Source organism: Diadema antillarum, unplaced genomic scaffold (assembly GCF_040938485.1).
Source record: "Diadema antillarum isolate AM-2024a unplaced genomic scaffold, OU_Dant_1.0 scf00000009, whole genome shotgun sequence".
NCBI classification, from domain to species: domain Eukaryota; kingdom Metazoa; phylum Echinodermata; class Echinoidea; order Diadematoida; family Diadematidae; genus Diadema; species Diadema antillarum.
The window spans coordinates 643435-666358 of NW_027270898.1; the positions used below are offsets into that span (position 1 = coordinate 643435).

Genomic DNA, 22924 nt, shown 5'->3' on the forward strand with positions numbered 1-22924 from the left:
GTAGAGCGATTAGGAGCAAGAAAGCTGTCGTCGTACAGTTTTTGCATTTTTTGCGTTCAAAAATTAAAAAAAAAACAAAAAAAAATCTCAAAATTCAAAAATAAAATAAAAATTGTCATTTTTAGTGTACTTCTGTGATAGATTTCATATCCTCTTGCCGAAAATTCGCGTTCTTCCACTGCTCGATTCGTCAGAGAATTCGCCATATTGTTCGTCTAGCTCTATTCGCAATCCGTGTGACGTACTACCGACTGTGTGCGTGAGTTCTTCGCCGATCTGGTTCTGTGATACGCCCTACGATCAGCATATTTTACGTTCTCATTTTTATTTCTTCACACGCCTTTGTAGTTAGTGAAAATGCAGCAACCAGGCCAAAATTACCCAATGAACTCCCTCTATGTTGGGGATCTTCATGCTGATGTGACTGAAGCCTTGCTTTTCGAGAAATTCTCCACGGCAGGACCGATCTTGTCTATTCGCGTCTGTCGAGACATGATCACACGCCGTTCACTAGGATATGCCTACGTGAATTTCCAACAGCCGGCAGATGGTGAGTCACTGCTTTGTAACGTGTCGTAGAATTCAGAAGTACGCGAGTCTACACTAAGCCAGAGCTACCAAGTCTCACGCATTCTGAGTGAGACTCAAGCATTTAGGGGTCGTCTCACGATCTCACGCATGGCACCCATTTTTCTTATGCATCGGGCAAAGCCTGCAATTTGGGCCCATGATAAGGAGCATAGCTCAAAGCAGTCCGGGAAACCCGCTCATGAGGACCGCCCCCGCGTACGAGGATGGTCCCTCCTCATGAGGACCTCCCCCCTCCTCATGAGGCCCCCCGGGGAACGCCTCATGAGGCCCCCCCCTTCACTTCTTATTCATCTCACATCTGACGTATAAATTGTCGCAACTTTGCACGGTGATTTTTTGTTACGCACACATGTCCACTATCCATGATGAAAAGAAGAAAAAATCCTGTCTGTTTTTTTTTTTTTAAATCGAGTTTTAATCACCCGATGCAGAGCGCCCATCAAAACACGGGCGCCAACGCGTTCGCACAATGCAAGACTGCCGCACCTAGCGGCCTGATCCGACTAAATATTTTCGATGCTTTTTTCTGCGGCTCTCACCTCTCCGCGCACGAATCAGCCTCGTGAAGCTGAAGTCTGACATCTTTTTACACAAATTCGTAACGAGAAAAATTAAACCAGTACTAACCTGATCTTGTCCATATATTCCAAATTACTATTCCACACTGATAGAGTAGGTGGGTAGATGACATACTCCAGTTTGTTAGCAAAATAATCACTTTGTAGGTATGACGAGTTCACTTTCTTCGTCAATTCCGCCCACGATTCCGCCGCCCGCTTACCGTTTGGGCGCTTTCTCTGGAATCATCCCGCGACGCGACGTACGTCGCATCACATCACGCATCCAGCACATACCAGTCTGGTACTTAGTATGTGCTGGATGCGTGATGTATGCGACGTACGTCGCGTCGCGGGATGATTCCAGAAAAAGCGCCCAAACGGCGGAATCGTGGGCGGAATTGACGAAGAAAGTGAACTCGTCATACCTACAAAGTGATTATTTTGCTAACAAACTGGAGTATGTCATCTACCCACCTACTCTATCAGTGTGGAATAGTAATTTGGAATATATGGACAAGATCAGGTCAGTACTGATTTAATTTTTCTCGTTACGAATTTGTGTAAAAAGATGTCAGACTTCAGCTTCACGAGGCTGATTCGTGCGCGGAGAGGTGAGAGCCGCAGAAAAAAGCATCGAAAATATTTAGTCGGATCAGGCCGCTAGGTGCGGCAGTCTTGCATTGTGCGAACGCGTTGGCGCCCGTGTTTTGATGGGCGCTCTGCATCGGGTGATTAAAACTCGATTAAAAAAAAAAAAAAACAGACAGGATTTTTTCTTCTTTTCATCATGGATAGTGGACATGTGTGTGTAACAAAAAATCACCGTGCAAAGTTGCGACAATTTATACGTCAGATGTGAGATGAATAAGAAGTGAAGGGGGGGCCTCATGAGGCGTTCCTCGGGGGGCCTCATGAGGAGGGGGGAGGTCCTCATGAGGAGGGACCATCCTCGTACGCGGGGGCGGTCCTCATGAGCGGGTTTCCCGGACTGAAAGGATTAAAGTGATAGTTACAATTGAAGGTATATTTTCCTTTTGTCTTTCAAAATAAGTAAACTAAAAAATAGTCACTTAAGTATGCACCTGATCGCACCATCAAGAGCTAAAAATTGAAAAAGCTCGTACCGTGGGAGGCCACCGGGGGGGGGGGGGGGGGGGGGGGGGGGGAACCCTCCCACACCCTCGCTTGCGCGCACATTCGCTCGCCGAGATGCCAAGTCATGAAAATCTCACTCACAAGAATTTTTTGAACTTGACATCCCTGCTGAGCTTTCTGCGTCTTCCAGAACCATGTCGTCTAACTAATTGTGTATGAATTGCAGCCCCAATATTCAGTTAGACAATCTAAATTTATATCCAAGAATTTAGTACAGACTGCCAGCAGAGCCAGTTTGACGAATCTTATCTTGACCAATTGTGTGTCTGACTCTCGTGAAATGGAAAAAACCATAAGGCATAGAAACTAAGTATGGTTTCTAGCAAGTTAGGGCCATACATGGGGGTGTAGCTGTAGGCATAGGGCTGGTAGGGAGTTCTGTTATATCTTTACAGAAGGCGGAATCTTTATTCCGCACTTTAGTGTTAAATGATCTAATGTAGTAGAACAATGGCAAAATCGTGAAATCGGCCCCACTGCAGTGCACGCACGTGCACCCGTGCGTTAACAAGCAAGGTTAGGTTAGGGTTAGGTAGGGTTGTATTTATGGTTAAATTGGCTGTTAAATTAGTCGAGGGACATGAGAGAGTCCTGAGAATAAAAAGGTGAAGACCAAACAAAACAAATGGGAGAAACTTCAGAAAGGGAGGACGAAAGATGCTACGCTGTGGAAATTGGCCCCACCCTGTACTAAATAAGTAGAGTTCTACTAATCTTGTGTAAACGCCGTTTGGTGAGGCCGCATTCACAAGTATTATACTGTGGAAGAAAGCCCCACCCACCGTTATCTACCAATGAACGCCACACGGTGGGGCTGAATTCACAAGTATAAACAGGTGAGCCGCCGTAGTACTAAAGTATGGACACGCAGTGGGCGGGACCTATTTCACAAGTATGCTGATCTAATGACAAATGTTACTCTTGTTAGGGAGCAGGATAGGTTGCCCTTTTGCGCAATTGAACAACCCTGGTCTGACTGATCTGCCGTGGGACCAACCAATGCACATGAATGTGAACCAGACTTGAAATGCTTTGCCCCCCGATAGATACTAACCGGTAGTTAGACACCCTCTATAGACATCTGGAAATACCACAAATCAAACTACTGTAAAAGTGGAAACTTTCGCGGTGTTAAAATTTTTGCGCATTTCGCGCAACCAAAAGGTAGCGCGAAAATAAAAGCACGCGAATATTTTTGGGTGCCATATGTTCCAGTTGTTGGTGTCTTGATTCCGCAGAATTAAAAACATGCGAAACTCTTCTTACCCGGCGAAGTGCGAAAATATCCACTTTTACAGTACATGCCCCATAACCATGCCACTTCCCAAACCGCATGCACGAGAACAATGTTATCTAACGTTAGTGGAAAAGATTGTTGCATATACTTCATCAGTGCTGGAAGGTAAAATTGCTTTTCCAATGTGATTTTTCAGTAGAAAAAATTGTCTTACTATTAAGTCATTGTTGTTCATGTTTCTTATGAGCTAACAAATTTTCTCTTCTCAGCTGAGCGTGCTTTGGACACAATGAACTTTGACACACTGAAAGGGCGACCTATTCGCATCATGTGGTCTCAGCGTGATCCCTCACTCAGGAAATCGGGAGTTGGAAACGTGTTTATCAAGAACCTGGACAAGTCCATTGACAACAAGGCTATGTACGACACATTCTCAGCCTTTGGTCACATATTGTCCTGTAAGGTGAGTTAATATCAATAGAGTCTAACTTGTTAGCAACAAAAATGTATTTTAACAGGCTCCCATGCTCACTGACACTTGAGCCAGTAATGTTCACAAAATAACACTTTTTGTTTTCTGCACTGTATAAGTTCCAACTTGAACAGCAAAGTAGTTACAAATTTCTGTATTTCTTTTCTGTAAATATTTTCTCTCATTGTTTTTTTATCAGAATGCTGTGCTATGTATTTTCAACTCGTGAGTGTTGATAGATGGTATGTGCACTGTAACTTTAAGACTGTACTTTCATGAAAACATTCACATTGTGATATCTTTGAATTTTTCATGTATTGTCCCCCACCATGGTAAAACAACAACAAACAAACTGATGAACGAAATAAACAATATTCTCTGCTCACAGTGTGCCTAAGTATTTCCTTTACATAGCTTAACCTCAAGCTGTTGAAACATGATTGTAATGGACAGCAAGTTCCAAAGTATCTTATATGATCATATCAAATGTATTTTGTATGTGCTTCTCTTGATACAGGTCGTTACTGACGAGAATGGAACCAACAAAGGCTATGGATTTGTACATTTTGAGACCCAGGAGGCAGCAAACAAAGCCATTGAGAAAGTTAATGGCATGTTGCTGAACGGAAAAAAAGTGTGAGTATTTCACAAGTCCAACTCGGACAAATAATGTTAGAAAGATGTCGCAACGGTCATACGTTAGTATGAAAGTGTTGAATGCATGCCACATTCAGTTACTTCTGGAATTAATAATGATAATAATTGATATGATTTATATAGCGCCAAATCCACTCTGTAGAGTGCTCTAGGCGCGGAAGGAAGAGAAAGTGAAGGAGGTAAAGAGCATACAAAATTCAAGATAGTGAGTAATCAAAAGGAGGCCTTAAACAGGTGAGTTTTTAGACTGCTTTTAAAGGCATCTGATGAAGAACAATTTTTTATGGTTGAAGGTAAGTTTTTCCATAAGGTGGGAGCAGCATGGCCAAAGGCATGTGTGCTACATATTGTAGTGAATTTTGGAATTATAAGAGAACCGGAGTTATATAAGCGTAGAGATCTAGCAGGGATGTAATTTTGGAGTAAGTCAATGTTATACTGAGGAGCATTATATACATATCAATGAGATAATGCCATCCATCTCTTTCATGTGAAATCTCCCTTGCAAGGTCACCTGCACTTTTTTTTGTCTCTGTTGCTGGCTACAGATATGTAGGTTACTTCATCCCCCGCAAGGAGCGTCTGATGCAGATGGGGGACCAGCAGAAAAAGTTCACCAATGTCTTCCTGAAGAACCTGGCGGATGACGTCGATGACCAGAAGTTGATGGAGTTTGGCTCTCAGTATGGCAAGATCCTCTCGGCCAAGATCATGCATGACGAGTTTGGCAAGACCAAGGGTTTCGGATTCATCAGCTTCGAGAACCATGAGGCTGCCCAGGAGGTAAGACGATGAATGTGCAGGCACGTTCAGTACTTGCTGATTGTAGGTACCCTCATTTTTTAAGCTGCTTATTGTGGTTGAATGGACTCACTGAACAAATTAAATTTGAAAGCACATGCAATGTTGCAATTTGAGCTGTCTGTATGTTGTTGTGGTACTTGTTACATACTGGGCCCTGATTAAACGTCTGTTATTTGTTCAGGAGCTATCATGCCTTGTTTCTTTGTGTTAGATTGTTTCCAATATTTGGTGTCTACTGGAGTATCTTTAGATGCCACATTTAGCCAAGTTTTGCCTGAATTAGCCCAATGAAGCATGTAGGTTTTTGACATTACTGTAAATTAGATAAATGTTGAGACATTATTCTTCCCTTCCCTTCCTCTTTGTAGTGCGTGAAACAGGTGAATGGTATGGAGATCAATGGAAGGATTCTCTATGCTGGACGAGCTCAGAAGAAGGCAGAAAGAGCAGCAGAACTGAAGGCCAGATTTGAGGCACTGAAACAGGTATGTTGACACCGTTTTAGAGGGTAGTGCAAGTTGGTTGCCACTTTGTTTGAGTCAGTGCAAAGAAAGGCCTTGTGTTGACGTGATGACCAAGGAATTGCCGTCTGAAAAAATATTTGATGGTTCAATCCAACACTGATCAACCTTTCGACATGAAGGCCTATGTATATGTCTAAGTACTAGTAACCCTTTTTCTTCATCTTGCAGACCTGTAATAGTCATCCCTTGCATGTTTATATAAATGTCATATATGATTATAATCAAGAATGGACCCCTCCCCCCATTCAGAAATAGGTAAGCGATGCAAAAGCAATGTGCAGAGTTACATTCTAGGCAGGTTGTCTCACTAGAGCTGGTGTTACAGTGTGGACATCGTTGTGATCCCACTTGAATGCAATTTAAAGTAGCACCGTGCTAGTGAGATATTGTTGCACCAGTCTAAGGTACTATTTTAAAAGCTGTAACCAGCTATTGCCACTGCTTGGTGTTCAGTCTTCAACCCTCATCATGTTTGTTCAGTTCTATACTCAAATACATTGAGATCAGTAGTTTGTCCCCAAATCGACAGTAGGAATACAATGAGGAGAGGGAAATTGAGAGAAACATTCCAGTGAACAATAGCTAACCTTTTCCTCTAATCTTGTGGTTCATTCTCGTGTCGTTTTCCAACAGGAGCGAAGCACGAGATATCAGGGCGTCAACCTGTACATCAAGAACCTCGATGACGAGATCGACGACGAGAAGCTCCGAAAAGAGTTCAGTCGGTTTGGCACCATCACCAGTGCCAAGGTGAGTCCAAGTTGGAGACAAATGTATTACAAGGCTACTGTGAGGAAATCAAGAGCATAACTTTGCTCATTCCTTGCTGTGCTTTGAGCTCAGTGACAACAGCAGAGAAATTGTCACCCTATTTGCACTTAATGCATTGAAAATTGTGTTTACACAAAGTTTTAGTTGTCCACATATCTCTATACTTGTGAGTCACATCTCGCACCATGGGCCTTGTGATATTCCCTCTCTCTGAGTTCAATGTGGTGCTTATTCTGCACATGTGTGCTTTGTGAATATAGAAGTACAAGTTTACATGGAATATTGAAAGTGGTTATTTGTAGACAAGAAGTGGGATTAATTAGGAAAATACCCTGTTTGAGCTCAGGAAAAGCAAAGGGCAGAAATCGAAGAAGCATCCAGTGATTGAGGCCCAGGGGATAGTCGGTGTGCTTTGTGCTAATATATTCTTGTTTTAGGTAAACCAAAATTTGCCAGAGGTAAGCTTGAATGTTCTGTAGTATAGGAAAGTAGCATACACAGAAGCTATGCAAACCTCGGGCAGAAATATGACACAACACTTCTCTGCTTCCCTACTAGGTCATGAGCGACGACAAAGCCAACTCCAAGGGCTTTGGCTTCGTTTGTTTCTCCTCACCAGAGGAAGCCACCAAGGCCGTCACGGAGATGAACGGACGCATCCTTGTCGCCAAGCCCCTATATGTCGCCCTCGCCCAACGAAAGGAGGAGCGCCGTGCCCAGCTTGCCTCTCAGTACATGCAGCGTGTTGCGCCCCAAGTTAGAGTTGGGGTATGTAGCCATAAGAGGCAAATTTGGGCAAGAATCTGGGATGTGGGAGGGTCGTGCAAAAGACAATGGACAATGTTGATGTCAATGTTTTTTCATTCAATGAATTTATTCTGAAGTATGGTGATAGTGTCACTTGTTTTTGAATAAAATGTGAAATTTAGTAAGTAAAACACACTGAAGTCATTTAGCTGTTTTACATGTAGATCCCAAATGATGAAACCTCCAGCTAGATGTATGTTATTTGAGGTATTTGTAAGGTACTGTGGCCACAAATACTAGAAACACAACAAAAACAAGTAATGCAACACGATTATGCTCCTTATGTACTGACCATAACCATGTTGCAAGACCATGTTTATAAACTGCTTTTATAATTGCTTGCTTGTTAAGCTCTCCTTCCCAGTTGCAATCCTGTGTTGATCATGTTTTTTGAAGTCCCTCAATATCACAAGTAAGCCTTTGCAGTCTGAGTGATAGGAGAATACATAGGATTTCTGTCATAATCTGCCTTTATTTTGTTGTGTTCATGAAATTGTACTTCATGTGAGAAAATATGTGAGGACAGTCTTATGGTGTGTGAAGAAAATGCAAAGAATGTGATTTGTGGCTTTTTACAAAGCAGAACCACAAGACTCGAGCTGGCACAACCTCAAAACATTCTTCTGACGTAGAAAACGCATGCTGATTAAATGTGCCGTATTCTCTTCTGTCTGTAACTAAAGGCGGGTCAGCAAGTGAACCCAGTCTACCCCATGGCCGCGTACCACTATGCAGCCATGCCCCAGGCCCAGAGGAACATGTTCCCAGCAGCCGGCCAGCTGGCCCAGGTTAGACACCCAAGGTGGGGTCAGCAGCCTCAGCAGACCAGAACGAGTGAGTGAAGTGGCTTCTCTCTTCAATGAAAGTCTGTAGTATTCGTCATGAGCCCTTCCCATGGAAGCAGTTGCGAAGCATTCTAGTTGTACACAGAGTATTAGGAAGGCTGCAGTTTTTGTGTCAAAGATATTTAAGTTTGATGAGAATGCTAATGAGCGACCAAAGGTGTAATTTTCATTTCCTGTATATGACATGCCCTTTTGTACATGATATTTTGCCATTATTTTCAGTATATGAATTTTCACATCCCTGTATCTAGTGAAGGTTATGAATCTTATATAAATGTTATTTGCATAGACATTTCAATTCTCTAAAAAGAATTGCAAAATCTTGGACAAAAAATTTCACAAAACTTGGCAAATTGCAGAAAGATTGTCAAAAAGTGCTTGATTTAAAGAATGAACAATCTTGAACAGGAAGTTGCCCCTGATATTAAGTAAATTGCAGAATGATTGTCAAATGATTGATACAAAGAATGAAAATGTCCATCCCATTCTAGCCTCATTATCTATCACAAAGGTAATCCTAGTGGTGATTTGATTTTTCACAGCCGGACAGGCCAGCTTCCAGGCAATGCCTGGTGCAGCGCGTGGTCAGTTTGGTGCACCACGCTCGGCGACAGCCACTGCCCAAGTGCGCCAACCCATGCCAGCTGCCCGTCTCCCTGTTCAGACCGCACCCGCTGGACAGCGTGTTGGAGGTATTGTCAATGTTTCATCAAATTCACAGTTTGAAGTATATTATGAGCTTACCATGTGTATGCGCAATCCCTTGATTTCGATATCTGTAGTAAAGTAGACTCCCGTTATAACGAAGTCCTCGGGATTGGCAGTTTTCTTTTGTTATATCAATATTTCGTTATAACCGAACAAGTAAACAGAAAAAAAACATAAAACAGAGCCGATAATGTTGCGGCCTTGTAACCAGTATTTCGTTATAAGGGAAGGGATATTTATTCTCACTAGCGTTCTACCGCAGGAGGACGCATGGAACGCTCGAGGACGATTTTACGCGTATATAGGCGCATCTGACATGATGTGCGCGCTGGTGATTTTTTTCTGTAAGAGAGAAATCGTCCTACCGCGGTAGGACGACTGGCGTCCCTCCGCGTTCTACCGCCACATACTAGTATTGGTCACGTCTCATGCTTTGTGCGTGTGTGTGGGAGCCCGGTTTGGTCGTACGCCGTGTGATCCCAATCAACAGAAGAGAGAATTCGAGCAGCACACGCAACCAACGAGAGCCAGAAGCTGGGTTTACTACGATGCGTATGGCGATTTTTATAACGTAAAGACTAGAATTACACGGCTTGAAATCGTTTGTGGCCGTGTGGATGCCAGTTTAATCACAAATGAGGTGGAAAAATATCGTCGAGCAACCTTCAAGCTGAGACACTATTCTATCGGGATCACTCAAAAAAAAAAAAGTGTAGGCCCTAATTTACATTCAAGGATGAAGTGATTATGATTAAGTAGGTCTACTAGTAGTACCTGAATCCTGATTTAACGACAGTGAAATGAGCTATATAATGTGACATGACAATTCGCGAGTCTTGTGTTGATATAAATGAACGAAATCACTGAAAAAAATATCTACACGTGACTCCTAGTATCCTTTGTCAGGCAATTGAATAGCGAGAGTGCAACGTTTGACATGTTAAAATGCCAATGGGAAAAGTGAGCTTCAAATATCGAAGCTACTTTGTTAAGAAAAAAACAAACAAAAAAACCGACAAAACAAAACACAAGTCACAAAAAGGACATCGTGAAGCTGCATTTTGATAACTGTTATGATTATTTACATACGGCATGTGCCACGGTCACACACCTTGCTTAGACTCGCCTTTAGACGTAAATTTTGGTGGATGAATTTCACTTCTGATGAACGAATGTAATATGTCTTTCTTTTAGTTTGTAGATTGTATTTTGTACATTGTTATTACAGCTTGATCGTCACATTGACATTATTTTACCGACACGGCAGTTCTTTTCACTGTCGGGATACTGTTTTACGGAAATTAGTTCTTAATCTGGTATATAATGGTACATACACCTACAGAATATTTACCACGCCTCGACGGGCAACTCATTCCGTGTGTAAGTAAGGACGCCCAAGGTTGTATTAAACGATGTGCAATTTCGTTCCTGATCTCCCTATCATTACAGTACAGGAGTATTGGCTGGTGCTAAAATACCGTTGCAATCCCAAGAAAACCGCTGGATTTTCCGTTAAATTGGTTAGGCTTTTCGGGGAGATTGCCTGTACATACCACTTTGGAAGACAGGAAAGCAAATTCTTCTCAAATCAGTAGTAACCTGCGATATATTCCCAACAATTCCATTTCAAACACGCTGTTGTTTTCCCTGCAGGCTATTAACAGCATAATATAACAATATGAAGAGAAACGCGTACACTACACTAGTTGATGAGAACAACTGTAATCAAGTCAGTCTGCAAGAATCTGTGAACAGTCTATTGCAGAAGATGTCTACTCAGTATGTGTCCAATGCGAGGTGCGCAATATAAAACCACGTGCTGTCATTCAACATGTGCGTGAGTGGTCGCCCCGGAAGAACGCAACTTTCATGTTCAGCTCCCACGGTGTCATGTAAGATGTTCTTTGAGTGGTGGGAGACCGACGTGCAATCAACACGTTACGACGCGAAATGTACAGTTGTTTTCTTCTCTATTTATTATTATTATTTTTTTTTTGAGAAGCACAGCGGTGTTTTCACACACACTATGTTAGGCTGGTTTTCGAGGGGTGGGGGTGGTGGAGGGGGAGGCGTAGTGCAAGACTTTGAGCAAGGAGATGCTACATCTTTCAGTTTTTTTTTCTCGGGATGCGCAGATTGCTGTAATTATAATTATGGGATATTACACGATGAGAGTTGAATTAAAACACGCAAGTAAACATATGCCCACATACACGCACTGGCATAAACACAAAAACACGATATAGTTTTGACGAAATGAAATATACTGGTGATCTGTAATTTTCTTAAAATTCAATGATAAAAAAAAAAATCCTTCCATCTGCCACGTTTCCCTCTCTTCTACATCGCCATTAGGATCAAATTTCAGGATCAAATTTGATAATTTCTTTCACTGTTGTAATTGTCAAATACTAGTACGTATTGCTCTTTATGATAAACTAACTTACAACTTGGATGGAATTGCCGAATAACCAACCGTTTGACCTTTTTTATTTTCGGTTAAATTACGAAATCAATGCTATTACCAGCAAAGAATAAGGGGAAAAACATTGACAGTAAAATAAAAGCGAAGAGCTGATTGTGCGTATGCAGTCTCTTCGGATAGAAGAAACTTGACACCCGCCCCCCCCCCCCCAAACACACACACACTTGTGGACATTTCCACAAAAACAGTTGCCAGACTCCAGGTGCTAGACGAAAGAATGCGCGCACTTCTGGTAATAAACAGCGTATTACATAGCCTGGAAATATCGATCGAGCAACGATCAGCTTGTAATTGGCAAAGATCATGATTCTAACACATCATGATTGTGTATAGCCTTTCAGTCAGACCGCAACGCTCGAAGATTTTGGAGTGATCCCTGACGTCACTCCAAAATGAGTGAAAATAAGCATTTTCACTCAAAATTCACTCCAATTTCACTCGAAATTCACTCTTTTTTGTATTAACTCTTTTTAGAGTGAAAATTTTCACTCGATTTTTTTAGAGAGTACTGTTCGTTATTCCGAAGGTTCGTTATTCCGAAGGTTCGTTAATCCGAAACACGCAAATTCCCTACACCTAGAGGCTCGTTAATCTGAAAATGAAAAAGGGTTCGTTAATCCGAACATTTTGTGGCGTTATTCCGAAGATTCGTTAATCCGAAAATGAAATTCGGAGCAACGAACCTTCGGAATAACGAATCTTCGGACTAAAGAGCTTTCGGAATAACGAACCTTCGGAATAACGAGCTGTAACCGTTTCGTACTTCTGCATATCCACGCAAAGCGTGGCGTTTAGCGATCATGCATGTGGCAGACTTTCAGATTATAGTTAGGGGAAAAGAAACTGGAATAATATACTTCGGAAATGGTGATGTTTAAAGTTAAAGCTTGACACGCATGTCTATGTTTTATAGTAAACGATAATTAAAAATACCCAACAAAGTTTTGCATTCGCTCTCACAAAAGCTCGCTTGAGAAAATCAAAGTATCCCCCTCCCCTGAAAGGCAGTTGGAGTTTCCGCACCTCCCCCCCCCCCCCCCCTTCCGAAGCTTTTGGAGATCAGTATATTGCGTCCTTGGTATAACATAAAGCAATCAATGAACGCTGAACATAGGAATCTTTATTCTTTAGGGCAAAATACGAATTTTGGAGCTGCTGAGTACGTCCCTACTAATTTCTGCTTACGAGCACATAATTCTGTGAGGAATTCAAAGTTGTATTTGATGAAAATTTGTTTTGAATTACGAACCTTCGGAATAACGAACATCATCCCATTTTGACTGGAAGGGACTGGCATTTGTTTTTACCGTTTGGAATTGCAGATCGGTCTGTAAAAAAAGAGTAAAATATGGCCACCACGTACTAGTATTTTGCGGAATTCTATTCGGACTCTTTGTGGAGTTTTCCGACAGTTCATTATTCCACAGGGAAAGGTTCGATGAAGGGATGGTACAGTTTTGTTTGAGATGGGACTAGATGTTTTTTTTTCTTTTAGATGAGACATCTCTAATGAAATAATAGAGAACATATAATTCTACGAGGAATTCAAAGTTTATTGATGAAAATTGTTTTCTAAATGGCTGAGATATCAGGGAGGTGGAATAAAGCAGTTCAATAAAAGTTAGACCCACTTTGACGATCGTTTGTTTTACACTGTTTTTATATCAGCCATTTCAAAACAGATTTTCCTCAAATGAATGTTCAATTCCTCTTACTCTCTAAAAAAAAATCGAGTGAAAATATTCACTCCTAAAAGAGTGAATACAAAAAAGAGTGAATTTAGAGTGAAAATGTTCATTTTCACTCGTTTTAGAGTGACGTCAGGGATCACTCCAAAATCTTCGAGTGATCCCTGAGGTCACTCCAAAATGAGTGAAAATGAACATTTTCACTCAAAATTCACTCTTTTTTTTATTCACTCTTTTAGGAGTGAATATTTTCACTCGATTTTTGTTAGAGAGTAGAATTGTATTATGTTCTTCAACATTTCATAAAGGTTGTTTGTGAGTATATTGCTATGAAAAAAAAAATCACCCAATATATTACACCACTCATTTAATCAAATTAAAATAAACTTATACAGCAGTGAATAACCTGCGGCGAAGACGGGGGGGGGGGGGGGGGGGGGGGGGGGGGTCATCGTTATATGATGATGAGAAGGGGCTGATATGACAAGGGGAACACGCAGCCCATTATTTCAAAGAGGATGATCAGGATCAGCAGGCCTGTAGCGGGGGTGGAAGTAGGGTGCGTATACATTATACGCCACCCCCAAAAAATAAATACGTTGTAAATAAATAAATACATAAATATGAAATAAAAGTCTGGAAGTTCCACTTTTTCAAAAAATACCGTAAGACATATTATTTATAAGCCTCATCTGTATGCACTACTCCAATGTCCAATGTCTCGTTGGATGACCCCGACACTTGACCACTCGGTACCCCTCACCTTATACCTTCGCACCCAAGTGTGGAATAATGAAGTAACCTATATATACAAGAAGCAGAAAAAATGAAAATGATAAAATCAATTCCACATATTCAGATTACGATTATATTCCAGTTCGTCTCTTGGTGTATATTGTGTATTCGTGTGTGAATTTACGCCTGCCGACTGTAGTTCGTTATTCCGAAGGTTCTTTAGTCCGAAGGTTCGTTTCAGAAAATAAAACAAAGCTCGTTATCCCGAAGGAATTTCATTTTCGGATAAACGGACATTCAGAACAACGAACCCTATTTCATTTTCGGATTAACGAACCTTCGGAATAACGAACCTTCGTAATACCGCCACAAATGTTCGGATTAACGAACCCTTTTTCATTTTCATCAATTCCACAAATAGAGATTACGATTGTATTCCAGTTTGTGAATCGTGTGTTCTTGTGTTTGTAATTATGTGTTTACATGCGCCTCAACATAACACCATTTTTTCAACATAAAGATTATGGTTACAATTCGTTTTCCGAAGGTTCTTTAATCCGAAGATTCGTTGTTCCGAAGATTCGTTATTCCAAAGGTTCGTTCTTCCGAAGGTTCATTAATCCGAAAATGAAATAAGGTTCGTTAATCCGAAAATGAAATAAAAGCTCGTTATTCCGAAGGTTCGTTACGGACCCTATTTCATTTTCGGATCAACGGACCTTCGGAATAACGAACCCTATTTCATTTTTGGATTACCGAACCTTCGAAATAACGCCACAAATGTCCAAATTAACGAACCTTCGGAATAACGAACAGTACCCTTATATATATATATATATATATATATATATATATATATATATTATGAACTACCAAACGAACCATCAGAAAATCGAACCTTCATTTCGGATTGACAAACCTTCGGAGAATTTAATAGGCCATATCATTCATCATTTTCGGATTCACGAACCTTTGGAATAAAGCACTTTCAGAGCAACACGCTCTAAAACAACTCTTTTTATTCGGGCATTGGGAGAAAGTTCAGAAAAGAATAATCTTTGAAGTATAAGAAATCAGTTTCATTCTTAATCGACACTATCGATGATTTCTAGGCGTGGTGTTCATTTTCCGACAAAAAAAAGAAGAAGAAGAAGGAGGTTCGTTATGCCGATGGTTCGTTATTGCAAATCCGATACACGCAGATTCCCACTGCCGACTATAGAAGTTTGTCAATCCGAAAATAATCAGCAAGGTTCGTTTATCCGACTAGTGGCATTATTCCGAAGTTTCGTTTCTCTGGAAATGAAATAAGATTTGTTGATCAGAGAATGAATCACGTCGTACGAAACTTTTTCTGATAAACGAACTTGCAGTAAAGGCGAATCAATTTTCGTTATCAAATGAACGAACCTTCGATCCTTTCTTCCTCTCATTTTTTAATATATTTATTTCTTTTTTTATTATTATATTTTATTTTCTGATGTTTCGTTATTTCGGGTGCATGTACGTCACGATACCGACACCCACGAGTCATATTTACATATAACAATACAGTCCATTACAGGAGTCATACACCTCACGAGTCATACAGCCCTGAGTTCGACATAGATGATGTCCACTGGCGGGGGAGGGAAAATACCGAATGTTCCATCCGAAGGGTTTGAAATGCCATTGAGGGAGGTTATAAGTGCCGAGACGAACTCGAGGAACTTACAGCAAAAAAGGCCTACGAGACCGACACATTAAATCCCGTGTTGTATATCCATCGAACTCGTGGGCTGTTTTTATCTATGTCGAACTCGTGAGCCGTTTTTACCGAGTGTCGAACTCATGAACTTCATTTGCCTAGCGTCGAACTCGTGGGCTCTATGACTCGTGACCTGTATGACTCATAGACCTGTTTTCAATGTCGAACTCGTGGGCTGTATGAGTCGTGGGTGTCGGTCTCGTAGGATGACCCCGTTATTTCGAATCTGAAACACGCAAAATCTCCAGATGTTTGTTAAAGAACGTGTAAGGATTCGTTAATACGAATATTAATGTGACATTATCCCCAGGGTTTGTAAATCTGAGAAAAAGTTTGTTAATCTTAGAACGAACTCTCATGTATATAGGTCTGCGTGGTACGAAACTTATGGCCTATTAGTTTCGGGAATGCGGAATCTTCAGAATTACACATTGTGTTTCGCTTTCGAATCAACAAACCTTCAAAATTACTTAACTTTTCTTCTTCTTTTTTCATATTTGGTAAAGCGAACCTTCGGATACCGAAACTTTTTTTCTCTCTTTCATTTTTTTTTTCTTTATAATAAAACAAAACAAAAACAAAACAAAAAACTTCGGATTGTGAACTGTGAGAAACGAACAGTTACTGTTGTTTTCCCCCGATCAGTGGTGATAATTCAGGTAAGATATAATTTAGTAGAAAAGAAAATAAGGCACACAAAAAAACAAGTTATTTGAATCCTGACATCAATTACTGTTTTTCTTTTTACCGATAAATGAAAGATCATACAGATAAGAAATGACAGGAAAAAGAAAAAAATACTAGTAGCCTGTGATAACGAATCGTATTAAATGTTTGACATCCTTGGTCTTCGCCCTCGGTCTTCGACTTGCTTTCCTTACCTGTCCATCCCGGGTCCCCCAGGCTCAAGACTGTTTATAACCTCCAGGAATGCACCAGTGCGCGCGGTTTCCTTTGTTGAATGCTCTCTATTCTACCGCCCCACCCTTCCCCAAGTCTGGCACCTTGCCATCGTGGGATTTTTCATGTTTTCCTTCTCGGTCAAGTTGGTGTTCACAACTTTGTCTACGTGACTGCGTTCTGTTTTGTTTCTCCGACTTCGCTGCGTGCTCTACAGACACGTGGTGCACAAACAGTTACTGTATGGCTGTTTACGAGGGGGGTCACCTATACTCACCTGCAAACAACTTACGGCGAGCAGAAAACGCCAGTCCTCTGCTGGTGGTTACTTTTACTGCCAAAATATTGGGCTTTGTCACTACGGAATACTATTCACAAACAAATTGTCATGGAATATTCAAGTACATTGTATAACTACTCGTACTTCCGATCATAGCGATCTCTCGAGTGTTCGTGTTTCATCGAAAAGTAAGTGTTAGAAAGTTGTTGAAACTGCGTAGCAGCGCTAGACAGTCGTTAGTTTAGGGCTTCCGTATGCTCGATTTTTATAGGTTTATTGATATTGGAGCTCAGGGAAAATGTGGGGGAAAAGGATGACTTCAAAATAATTTGCTTGCCCGATTCGGTCAAGCATTTTTTTTTTTCTTGTTCCAAAACGCTTGCCCAACTTTACTACTAGTATGAGAAAGTGTGTGATAGATTGCTTCACATGTCATGATCGTACTGTACAAACTCAAAGAAAAAAGATTTACTCGCAATTTTCCTGAAAGTGAGATCGAACAAAAACTTTAAAAAGATAAAATTAGACAAAAAAAAGTCATGATCGTGCTGGAGAGAGCCCAAAGAATTTGCTAGATTGTATATTTGTAGACAAATCACACGCAGTTTTGCTGAGCATGATTTCGAAAGAATTTGACAAAAATTTGTCATGATCGTGCTGTGACAGAGCTCAAAGAATTCGTAAAGTGCAAACAAGTCAAACGCAGTTTTGCTGATGTTGAGATCGAAAGAAAGTGTATAATGTTTATTAATACGATCGTGAGAACTCAAAAATTGAAACACACCGTTACTATTGAAACCCCGCGTGAAACACACGAGCCGCCCAAATACACTACAACATGATACAATCATGTAACGAGTGTATCGTGCATGCATCAAACGTTAGAAAGGTTGTGCCACAGAGATATGATCCGATCGACGGGGAAAGGATGTGCGTGCACCACTTCAGTATCTGCCCGTAGTTGCGTGCACACGAAGAATGAATCATGCCCGTCCTACCGCGGCAGGACGATCAGCGTCCTACCGCGTTCCTCCGCACGATTTTTTTCCCCTGCCGCTGCGCGTAGAAAAAAACGTTCAGCGCGTATTACGCGTTCGGCAAATCGTCCTACCGCAAATTTGCGGGATCCCGCGGTAGAACGCTAGTGAGAATAAATATCCCTTCCCTAACCTTGTTCATTATAATGGGAGTGCACTGTATATGAGAACCATATGAATCAGTGAACTGGCTATACTGGAGATATGATCCAGTTATGGTAGCCTATGTTCATACAGTCAATTGAATTGTGACTTACACAATATAATCAACACTTTTATATCCATGGGGGGTGGGATGAAATTTTCTTTAAACTCGCCAATTTTTCAACTCATGTGAGATTGACTTGGCTGAAGTTGACTGTACTTGCATTGATCTCACTGAAGTGACGTGTTGATGTGATGACCAAGGAATTGCCGTCTGAATGTATTTTGATGGTTCAATCCAACACTGATCAGCACATAGCTTTTGTCACCTTCCCTCATTCAGTCCAGTTCACTTCCTCAGCAGTTAAGGCAAGGGGAAGGCTAGTAACTGATCAGTTGGAATCAGTGGAAATGCTGGGAGATGATTGTTCCAATTCTTATGGGATTCATTCAAGAGTTCATTGTATATCTATTGTTGTGTGAAAATGATTTGCTTCAGAATGGTCTCATATTCAAGTAATGTGCAGTTTAATGCTTCCAGGTTAGCGTCCCTGGTCAGTGACGGAGCATTAATCTGCACATTACTTGAATATGAGACCGTTCTGAAGCAAATCATTTTCACACAACAATAGATATACAATGAACTCTTGAATGAATCCCATAAGGATTGGAACAATCATCTTCCAGCATTTCCACTGATTCCCACTGATCAGTTACTAGCCTTCCCCTTTAAGGCAAGCCATTTATCCCACCATCTAGTCTTTACAAAAACACATCCTACATTAAGTGTGCTCTAAGAATAACAGTGCCATCATATTCCAATGCCGTAGCTGTCCATGCCTGAATAATGTTGAAGCAAACAAGCAGTGTACTTCATCTTGGATAAACTTCTTTTTCTACTTGGTGGTTGCTGGAATTTGCTCTAAAGGTAATTTTTTTTTTGTGTGTGTGTGTATTCCACAGCCATGGCTGCACCCACCCAGCAACAGATGCGCCTTGGGGGTAACGCCCAGCTGACTGCAGTCAGTGCAAAGCAGTACACCAAGTACCCTGTGGCCCGGGCAGGCATGCCAGGACAAATGCCAGCAGTGAGTACCCTTTGTGAGATTAGGAATGGATGCAGTGTGACTTGATACCAATCAAGTGGTTGTGTATGCCTCGGCAGTAATTGAATTTGATACTGAAACGTCAAATCATAAAATAAAGTAACTCTTTAAGATAAGGAATGGTGCCGTTTTCATCAAATGCCCCATTGAGTTTTCACTGTAGATTTGTGTGATTTCTCCCTTTCTGTTTGTGGAGATGTAATGTGATCCGAGGAAGTTAATAATGCTCTTATACCCATTTGTTATCTTTTTTATTGTGTATGATATTAGAGTGCTGAACTGTAGTTAATATTTTCCTCTGATGTCTTGTAAAGAGAGGTTTCAAAAAAATCTACTTCGATTAGCTGTGCTGTTACCATGCCCCTCTGAAAATGGGTTTGGGGTCCTTGCCCCTTGACCTGAAAATGACTAAAAAATTATGCACCCTTTCCCCTGTGCAGGAGACTCAGCCAGTGCAGGCCCTCCACGTCCCTGGCCAGGAGCCGCTGACCCCTCAGATGTTGGCCTCAGCCCCTCCCCAGGAGCAGAAGCAGATGTTGGGAGAGCGTCTGTTCTCCATCATCGCAGAGACGCACAAGGAGCTTGCCGGCAAGATCACTGGCATGCTGCTGGAAATCGACAACACCGAGCTGCTCCACATGTTGGAGTCGCGCGAGTCCCTCGAGAAAAAGGTATGTGGCAGCCCTCAGGCCGCACTTTGCTACATTACAAACTTTTGTTGATGAGAGATTCTTACTTAGGCATAATGGAAGGCTGTGTTGTAGGAGCAGCTGTGATTTGTCGTCAATTATTTTGTAGCATACAGTAGTGCTACAAATTACATATATGTCAGTGTGGATTGGACAAGCTTGAAAGTCTATGATATGTATACATTCACATGCTGGAAGTGAAATGACGTGTTGATGTGATGACCAAGGAATTGCCGTCTGAATGTATTTTGATGGTTCAATCCAACACTGATCAGCACATAGCTTTTGTCACCTTCCCTCATTCACTCCAGTTCATGCTGGAAATGAAATTTCATTAATTTGATCAATCAAGCACACACGCAAAATGATGAAGGTATTTTACTTTTCTTTACAATACGGCAAGTCATGCTCTGACCAGTTTGAGTCTTACGGACAAAGTAGTGTGGGGAGACAAGGTTTGCCTCATAGAATTGATCTTCACTCGCTGCCCATTTGGGAACATTTGAAAACCATCACTTGTGCAGACCTGCTGGAATAGAATTGCCTATCAGCAAATATGTGTACCAAAGCATACCCGCACCCGCAACATTAAACACGAGTCATTAAGCTCAAAACAAGATTCTTTGGTTACATGTGTGCTGCATATGAAGCTCTACACAGTTCGGTGAGGGGATTTTCTAATATTTGTCCGAGCAAGGCCAGCTTCCTGTCACGTGATATCCCCATGCTACACGTCTGTAAAGTTACTAGGCACTCCACCTGAGTTAACTGATGAATAAAGTGAGACATGCGTAGTTCTGTGTGAGAATAAAATTGTGGAAGCTGGACTATTTGGTAGAGAGAGCATTGGTGAATCACTGACATACTATCTTTCTCTCCTTCTGTCTCCCACTCTTGTTCTATCACAGGTTGAAGAGGCAGTGCAGGTACTCATGAACCACCAGAAGGAAGGATCCAAGGCCAATGTGGTGGCTGCCCAGTAATCACCTCACCTCACACCCTTCACCCCAGCACCATAAAAGTACCCCAACCCCACCTCCAGTTGTGTCCTGCCTTCAGTAGTCTTTATTCCTCGCTCAGTCTGAAATAGCAATCACAGTTAACAAGGCATTGGTACTAGATGGCCAGTGCAAAACCCTGGCCGTTTGCGGGGAAAAAGATGTACCGGATTTTCCCCCGCGTAGGTCATATTTGGAAACGCCAAACCCTATTTTCATAGCTTGAGAAGGAATTTGTAGCAGTTAACAAGTGGCCATGGAGCAAGCCATTAAATGTGATGACTTACTGCTCGTTTTGGTGCCCTCCCATAAGTTTGGTTGCACTCAGAATTACCTACCCAATTTGAGTACTCGTCATTTAAAGGTGATAATGGCACTGATGGTGATTAACCAGCAATTTGGTTATTTAAAGTAAAACCATATTTTCATATAAAAATGAAAAGAAAAAAAAAGCAAAAGTTATTGTGCCTCAGACAGGTGCAAAGTTTCACAAAAATTGCAAAAAAGAAAAAAAAAGAATGAAAAAACACGGGTCTAGCTAAATTAAAAAGAGAAAAAAAACCAACGGACTTAGTACTTGTCTATGAATGAAAAAGAACGCATAAGATGTTGCTCCTAACTTTAAATGTGTAAAAAATGTCAGAAAAAATAAAAAAATCGAAAAACACTGAAAATTTTACATGGAGAGGGGAGATAGTATGTAACTTATGTATTGAAGTATTTCATGTTGTTTGCATGAAAGTGAGAGACAAAAAAAAGAAAAACTTTAAAAAAAATGCAAAACTGACTTACAGAAAAAAAATTGCTTCAAATATGACTGATGAATTTTGTCGTGTGGTGTATACTTTTGTTTTTGAAAGGTTTGTTTTATTCAAATTTTTTATTATCTTTATGAGAAAACAAATTACATATGTTGCATATATCAGTAGATTTAGATTGTTGAAGCAAGCAATTTCGTCCTGTATTTCTTTCTTCAGTTACTTTTCGGTTTGGTTAAAGGCAAAGTTTTCTGATGCATTTGCATCAATTGCATGTGGTACAGAATGTATAAAAGTGCCTTTCTTACATGTTTTTTTCCCCCTTTGATTTTCTTGCTTTCATGAACTTTACAAAATGTGAATCTTTGCATGTTTGCATTTTTCTTTATTCTTTATTTTTCTTTCCATCTGATAATTTGTACTATATTTCAAACCTTGATAGTACTTAAAGCCTAGCGCATAACATCATTAATTCGATGTACCACCTGATGTTATAATGGTGGCCAAAAGATACACCACAGCAAACATCTATGTCAACAGTCATATAGCCAACAACAACCAAAAAAAAAAAAAAATCAAAAGTTGAAAAAAAAATCACTGAAACACCTTCTGGGTTTCATTTTTATGGCAATTACTACTGCAGGTGTAGGTACAATTTGGTTAGTGAGAAAATCTTCAAGAACTTAACCTGATATTTGTGGAAAACAATGAATTTTGCTTTGTTTTACTGTGCATGAGTTCATTTCAGTTGTCTTCATATGCAGACGTCTGTAATCTCACACTGTACAAGCCTCATGATTTTTAAGTTCAAATGCATGCCAAGGCGCCTGCTGAACAATTCTTGGTGATTTGCTCTAGACCGAGATTGTACCTTTCAGGCCAGTTGTGTGTTTCATAAAAAATTTCAAAAATAAAACCTTTGGTTCTTACTCTAATTAAGCGTCTTGTGTGTTTTGATCGTCTTTCAGTTTAATTGTTGTAAGACTTGAATGGAAGTGTATTCTGTGATCAGGGCAACTTTAATTGATACAGTTAACTGAAAATGTATATATATCTCAAAGGTAGGGAATCCCATTTGCATGCCTTAAATGAAGAGTTGTATAAATACAGTGGTATGTTGAAGAGATTATCATGTTAGAAACTCCCATAAAGTATTGAAAGTGGAAGGTAACATTTAGTACATTTTTATTGACCGTTAGATTTTGAATTGAATTTTTTTCGGGGCT

At 40.7% G+C, this 22924-nt stretch overlaps 1 protein-coding gene across 1 annotated transcript; it reads left to right on the forward strand.

Moving 5' to 3' along the window:
* On the forward strand, nucleotides 1-22633 carry LOC139719826 (polyadenylate-binding protein 4-like). The gene is made up of 12 exons (XM_071631216.1): nucleotides 1-550; nucleotides 3813-4006; nucleotides 4533-4651; nucleotides 5221-5455; nucleotides 5845-5961; nucleotides 6634-6750; nucleotides 7330-7539; nucleotides 8262-8412; nucleotides 8966-9115; nucleotides 19111-19235; nucleotides 19694-19924; nucleotides 20851-22633. The coding sequence occupies exons 1-12, from the start codon at nucleotides 358-360 to the stop codon at nucleotides 20923-20925; spliced, it is 1917 nt and encodes a 638-aa protein (XP_071487317.1). The 5' UTR covers nucleotides 1-357; the 3' UTR covers nucleotides 20926-22633.
* Nucleotides 22634-22924: the final 291 nt, after the last annotated feature.

Bases quoted from the DNA above. Each gene is read 5' to 3' on its own strand.
- LOC139719826 (XM_071631216.1), top strand. From the start codon at position 358: ATGCAGCAACCAGGCCAAAATTACCCAATGAACTCCCTCTATGTTGGG. The intron at 5,962-6,633 runs GTATGTTGACAC...GTTTTCCAACAG, and splicing joins GATTTGAGGCACTGAAACAG to GAGCGAAGCACGAGATATCA. The intron at 9,116-19,110 runs GTATTGTCAATG...TGTATTCCACAG, and splicing joins CGCTGGACAGCGTGTTGGAG to CCATGGCTGCACCCACCCAG.